At 40.3% G+C, this 7,356-nt stretch overlaps 1 protein-coding gene across 1 annotated transcript; it reads right to left on the reverse strand.

The window, feature by feature from the left end:
• Positions 1–6,282: 6,282 nt before the first annotated feature.
• LOC113536451 (trace amine-associated receptor 1-like) lies at positions 6,283–7,356 on the reverse strand. Its single transcript, XM_026930356.3, has one exon. The coding sequence runs from the start codon at positions 7,312–7,314 to the stop codon at positions 6,283–6,285; it is 1,032 nt and encodes a 343-aa protein (XP_026786157.2). The 5' UTR covers positions 7,315–7,356.

Genomic DNA, 7,356 nt, shown 5'->3' on the forward strand with positions numbered 1-7,356 from the left:
GAAGAAAATGAACATAAAAGACAAACTATGGCATTATCACATCTGTAGCAGAGTGTAATAAGTAATATTATAGCAGTAATATGCAATAATCCAATGACCTTGATTAATATAGTGTGCATATGAACTCTAATAGTGCAGATTGCAAATCAGTGTATTCATAATAACTCATCATACCTTGCTCTGTACCATGAAGATGAAGTTAACCAAAGAAAAGAACATCTAAATTTATAGTGTATCTTAGCCAATAGCAGTCTATCAGATGAATCCCTTGTGAAGCATAATGGAGGGAAAACACAAGTGTCAAGTGGTTTTCATTGTCATTCTTCTGTACAGCTTGTTAACACTGGAACGAAACAGTGGCACAATACACAGGACGACATAAAGTGCCTATACACAAAAGTGTGAGATGAGTGCAATCAATACAATAAATACACAGGGAAATAAATATACATGACAGTGCATGTCAGCTAAATAGAATAGACAATAGAACAGAGTGGAAAATGCTAGTGCAAAAATTCTACTGTCTGTTTTAGCAGCAAGCGACTGTGGTTGCAACAATAAGAAAATCCAAATAGTATTTTGAGAGTCATATTAGAAAAAGTGTCCAAAAATGCAACATAAAATGCCGGTGTGCAGTGATAGATGTACAGTGGGAGATGTTGGGAGGTTTTGATTATTCCAGTTGAGGGAGGCATGAATGCCTCAGGTATGAAGCTGTTGCAGAGTCTGATTGGTGGTAGCACGAATCCTCCGGTATCTTCTGCTAGATTGCTGGAGGGTGAAAAGTCCTTGAGAGGGGTGTGAGGGATGGCCTTGAGGATGCAGTGCTTGTTGAAAGAAGCATCAATGGTGGGTAGGGAGACCCTGATGATGATCTCAGCCATCCTTGCAATTTGCTGTAGGGTCTTGTGGTCTGAAATTGTGCAATTCCCATACCAGACTGTGAGACAGCTGGTCAGGACACTCTCAATTGTACCTCTGTAGAAGGTAGTGAGGATGGGAGGCAGGCAGTTAGCTCTCTTCAACCTCCACAGGAAGTGAAGACACTGCTGGTCCTTCTTGGTTAGGCAGGTCTTCTGTTATGTGCACACCAATAAACTTGGAGCTTTTGACTCTGTCTGCAGATCACACAGGTCCTCCTGAAGTCAACAATCAACTCTTTGGTCTTATAGACACTGAGAGATAGATTGTTGTCTCTACACCATTCTGTGAGCTTCTCCACCTCCTTCCTCTACACTGACTCATCATTGTTGCTGATGAGACCCACAACTGTAGTATCATCAGAAAACCTGATGTGATTGGAGCTATACTTTGCAGCACAGTCATGGGTCAGCAGGGTAAACAGCATTGGGCTGAGCACACAGCCCTGGGGAGCACCAGTGTTCAGTGTGGTGGTGTTGGAGGTGGTGTTGCCAATACTCCTATCTGTTGTTGACGAATGATTGTGTTGAATGCTGAACTGAAGTGTATGAACGGCATCCTTACATAGTTCTCCTTTTTGTCCAGGTGGGTCAGAGACAGGTGGATGGCAGCGGATACTGTTGAGTGGTTAGGAAGGTAGGCATACTGGAATAGGTCCATTGTGGCGTGAAGACTGCTCTTAATGTGTTTCATGACTAATCGCTCAAAGCACTTCATGATGATAGGTGTGAGTGCAACGGGCCAGAAGTCATTGAGGCAAGTCACAGATGATTTCTTTGGCATAGGGATGGTGGTCATCTTGAAGCATACAGGGACAACTGCTTGGTTCAGGGAGATGTTGAAGATGTCTGTTAGGACATCTTCAACTGCCACTGATCAGCACATTCCCTCAGCACCCAGCCAGAAATGTTGTAAGGACCAGCAGCTTTACATAAGTTAATTCTGGGCAGAGTTTTTCTGAGAAAGACAGAGTACTTAGTTGGTGGAATTTGGGCTGGTCTTCCGCAAAAGCACGTTGTTCTGTGCTTCAAACCGTGCATAGAAATCGTTCAGTGCATCTGGGGGTAAGGCATCACCATTGCAGAAATGGATACCTTGCCACATATGGCATCTGTACTTGGTGTTTTGGAAGTGACTGTGGATTCTTTGTGCATAGTTGTACTTTGCCTCTCTGATAGCCTGGGACAGATCGGTCGATGCGGTGCAGCCCTGAAGGAAGTGTCTACGGTTTTCAATAGCACATGCACCTCTGCATTCATCCATGGCTTATGGTTTGCATGTGTGGTGATGCTCTTGAAGGAAGTCACATCATCAATGCACTTGTTGTTGTAGCTCGATACTGACGTTGTGTATTCTGCCAAATCTGTGGTATGGTTGTATGTGGCAGCCTCTCTGAACTTGTCCCTGTCTATGTGCTCAAAACAGACCTAAAATGCTGAGATGACTCTCTCAAACCAGGTTCTCACCTGTTTCAGAACTGGTTTGGCACATTTCAGAAGTGGTCTGTAAGCTAGGATTAGCATAACAGAGACGTGGTGGTAGAATGTGCTGGTAGAATTTTGGCAGCACTGATTTCAAGTTGGTGTGGTTAAAGTCCTTGACGGCAATGAAAAATCCTTCAGGGCATGCTGTCTGTAGATTACTGATTGATAGAGTTCATTTAGCATTTACCTCATGTTAGTGGCAGGTGGAATGTACATTCAAAGGCGGAGGTACAGGCAGCATGGTACCATCCACGTGTTTTGGCACGGGAGATACATGGACCTCCATTCATGGTGGGCTCATGTTCGTGAAGCAGGGGAACAGGTCCATAAAGCAGATGGACAATTCTGCAAGTCAGAGTTGCCAGTTAAGGAACAGCAAAGCTTCTTGGAAGCTTCCTGGAAGATTAGGGAACCTACATGCCTCAGTGAAGCCAACTGTGTGGTCTTTGTAATCATCTGGAGGTTCAGAAAATGCCTTCTTGCCTAGTGTGGAGACAGAAAGAGAGATCCAGTATGAGGCACAGTCAACAGACAAGGCAGATGATAACCTTCAGACAGACGGGTGGAAAGATGACCTCATCAGCAACAGAAAGTGGAGCATGAAAAATATCTTGGGCAGACTAGGAACCTCAACAGAGTAGCCAGATGGGACTGGAGACCATGAGTGGCAGTGCCTTCTCCTACTGCAGGGGCTCCCAAATTAGGGGTCACAACCCCAGGCAGTGTCTCTTTATTTACATTGGGGTCCTGAGAGAAACTTATAATCGCCTGTTTCGTTTTATTCAGTTATTTTACAATATTAGAAATATCAAAGACAGATTTGGTGTGCTAATATTTTACTTTATTACTGAATACACATTCAAACAAGCCACATTTGAATTAAAAGTGCAGGTTACTTTAATCTGATGCACTATCCTGCCATTCTGAACTAAGCATAGAAATTCAGCAGTACATATTTACAAATATCTCCATACATAAGCAAAGTACTTCCATTTTCAGGGGCTCAAAGGTATTTGGACAAAGTGACGTAATTGTAAATATAACCATAATTTTAATACTTGGATGAAAATCCTTTGCAGTCAATGACTGCCTGAAGTCTGGAGCTCATGTTCTCAAAACTCAAATTCCTCCCTGGAGATGTTTTGCCAGGCCTTCACTGCAGCCACCTTTAGTTGCTGCTTGTTTGTGGGTCTTTCTGCCTTCAGTCTTGTCTTCAGTAACTGAAAAGCAGCTCTATTTTGTTGAGATCAGGCGACTGACTTGGCCATTGAAAAATATTCCATTTCTTTGCCTTCAAAAAGTCTTGAGTTGCTTTCGCAGTATGTTTAGGGTCATTATCCACCTGCACTGTGAAGCAGCGTCCTATCAGTTTTGTAGCATTTGGCTGAATGTGAGCAGAGAGTATAGCCCTATACACCTCAGAATTCATCTTGCTACTTCTGTCAGCAGTCACATCATCAATAAACACCAGCGAGCCCATTCCAATGGCAGCCATACATGCCCATGCCATAACACTGCCTCCACCATGTTTGACACATGATGTGGTATACTTTGGATCATGAGCTGTTCCTTTCTTTCGCCATACTTTTCTCTTCCCATCATTCTGGTACAAGTTAATCTTGGTTTCATCAGTCCAAAGAATCTTATTCCAGAACATGGGAGGCTTTTTTAGATGTTTTCTGGCAAAGTCTAATCTGGCTTTCCTGTTCTTGAATGTTACCAGTGGTTCGCACCTTGTTGTAAACCCTCTGTATTTACATTCATGAAGGCGTCTCTCGTCAGAGTATTCTTGACTTCTGTTGATGTTGTGAAGGGATTTTTCTTCACCAAGGAAAGGATTCTGCGATCATCCACTTTAGTTCTTCTGTGGTCTTCCAGGCCTTTCGATGTTGTTGAGCACACCAGTGCTTTCTTTCTTTTTAAGAATGTACACAACTGTTGATCTGGCCACAACTAAGGTTTTTGCTCTCTCTCTTACAGATTTATGTTGTTTTTTCAGCCTAATGATGGCCTCCTTCACTTGCATTGAGATCTCCTTGGACTTCATATTGGTAGCTCCAGTTGAACAGCTGCCAAATGCCAACTCAATACCTGATATCAACTCCAGACCTTTATCTGCTTCATTTGTCTTGAAGTAACGAGGAAATGGACCGCACCTGGTCAATTAACTTCTTGTTAGTCAATTGTGCAAATACCTTTGAGCCCCTGAAAATGGAAGTACTTTGCTTAAAATGGCTGTAATTCCTAAACGGTAAATGCCATATTTTTGTGGAACCTCTTAAAATAAAGCTGAAAGTCTACACTTCAATCACATATTGATTGTTTTATTTCAAATCCTTTGTGGTGGTGTATAAAGGCAAAATCACAAAAACTCTGTCATTGTCCAAATACTTCTGGACCTGACTGTATGTACTATTCTAGCTCATTATTGAGTATTAACAATTGGTTTTCCTATTGCAATTAGTATTTGGATTTTTAAAATATTTACGAAGCTACCAAAAGATCTGTTTTACATTCCAGTCTTCTGGATTTTCTAGATTAGTAAATACTTTTGAATGTACGGTAAGAGTTATAGATTTGTGTTGCAGCTGATGACAACAATTACGTCAGTGCTGGAAAGCTTTAAAGATAATCAGAGCTCATCAGCGTGTTTAAAATTGATGTGCTTGACATGATAAACATTTTACAGGTCGACTTGGAAACTTGACAGACAGGGATGCATCAAGTATAAAGCAAAATCCCATGCGTTGCATTGGGCCATACCACATCACCTCAGCATGGATGATTTTTCTGTGACTACAAAGCACTACCCACAAGACTGATCAATCAGTGCAAGAAATATTTGTTGGGTTTTTAGTCATTTACTTTGCACATACATATGGATGTGACTAACATACTGTAATAAAATGTTCAAATGTTACAGTAGTTCTAAATTATAAATCTGGAATGAAAAATGTAGGGTGGTCAAGGTTTGGGGTTGCAGATCATTCATAATATCCCCCCACCCCACCCCCCGAGCATATCATTAACAGGGTTTTAGCTTAATGGTAGTTTTGTACTGTGGCTTATTTGTACTACATTGAGAATACATTTTTCAACTATTACTACAAAACACTTCTGTAACTCTCTGTAGTTAAGGGTGTGTTCTAAATACTTTAAATATAATCATGATTACAGACTTTGCTGTTGTAGGGGTGACAAGGTGTGGTTTAAACTCTAAACCACCTGTATATTCACTATTTTAATATTATACAAAGGTGTTTTCCTTGCTAAAGTCACATCTGGTTTGCTCTTTAGGACATAAGCCTGGGGCAGTAGTGGCTCAGCAGATGGATTAGTGAATCATAAGGTTGTGAGTTTCAATCCTGGTACCATCAAGCTGTCATTTTTGCGTCTGTGAGCAAGGGCACTAACCCTCATCTAATGAGAAGTTTTGGATAAATACAAAATAATAAATGTAAATCTTCAGTTAGATTTCTATAAATCTGCTTTGTGACAATGCCTATACAATTCATTTCCACTAGAAAAAAAAATGATGAAACATCCAACTCAGATTGTATTACATTGTGTAACTCTATTTATTGCTAAATTAGATTATTCTACTCAAAACATGCAATAGAATATATATATACACACACACACACACACATATATATATATATATATATATATATATATATATATATATATATATATATATGCTTCATCTTATTCCTTTGCATGTTTGTGCATAGGTGGGAGTGTGGAACTGTAAATAGGAAATGGAGGCAGCCAATAATATTATTTGTTTACCTCAGATTTATAAACACCTGACAGGCTTGTTTCACCTGTGAAAATGATATTTAGCCAAGCACAAAGTTTAATTTAAAACAAGCAGTTAAAACAATTTGGTGTGTGAAGAATGAGCCAGGAATATTTCACCAGACAAAATGACTCTAAAAGCATGTCTGAACCAGCTGTAGAAAAATGCATACACTATCGGATTACATGTTGAATTGAAATATGCCACCCAGATTAAGACATCATATGCAACTGGAGGAATTGAATATCCTGTAAATGGATCTATACAGCCACATAAAAAAAATGGCACCCAGGATGTCAGAAAAACTCCCATGATTATGGCTAACGTTTTTGTTGCCTTTCTTTCTGATTTGCTCATACTGGCTTTTTCCTCGACTGTCTTCATCTGTGCATTTGTGGATTGAATTGCACGAGCTTGTCTTTGTGCAGTGTGGAGGATTTTCATATACACACATAGCATGATTAATGCGGGGATGTAAAAACAAAGCATAGAAAATACCATGGCTCCTACTTTGCCTTGGAACACTATGCAGTTGCCTTCACACACAAAGTTATTGTAATAAAAATCTTCATTTCCAAGAATATTGAGCTCCAGAAATATCATCCCGAACCCAACAGAAGCAGAAATGCCCCAACACACTGTGATCATGAATCTAATGGAAGTAGGAGTCATTTTACTGTAATACAGAAGCGGATGACATACAGCATAATATCGATCTAAAGAAATAATACACAGGTTTAAAATGGATGCAGTGCACACAGTGACATCCAAACTGCTGTGTATTTTACAAAAGGTGCTTCCTAAGTACCAGCAAGTTTCCACAGAGCGGATCATGCTAGGAGGCATCACTATTCCTCCTACAAGCAGATCAGCAACAGCCAGAGAGAGAATGAGGTAATTAGTTGATGTGTGTAATTGCGTGAAATGTACAACAGTTATGATCACAAGCAGGTTTCCAATCACAGTGATAAGAGAAGAAGTGCTAAAGAGGATGTAGAGCAAAACCCGAACTTCCAGAGGATAATTAATCTTCAAACACGATGTATTAAGGGAACTGAAACAAAGTGAAGGCTCCTCCAGTATATCCAAATCGATGATATTGTCCATCTACAGCAGTCACAATGCCTTCCAGATCTGAAGAAAATGAAC

The sequence above is a fragment of the Pangasianodon hypophthalmus genome, chromosome 30, assembly GCF_027358585.1.
Source record: "Pangasianodon hypophthalmus isolate fPanHyp1 chromosome 30, fPanHyp1.pri, whole genome shotgun sequence".
Lineage (NCBI taxonomy): Eukaryota > Metazoa > Chordata > Actinopteri > Siluriformes > Pangasiidae > Pangasianodon > Pangasianodon hypophthalmus.

Coding starts and splice junctions, on each gene's coding strand:
- LOC113536451 (XM_026930356.3), bottom strand. CDS start 7,314: ATGGACAATATCATCGATTTGGATATACTGGAGGAGCCTTCACTTTGT.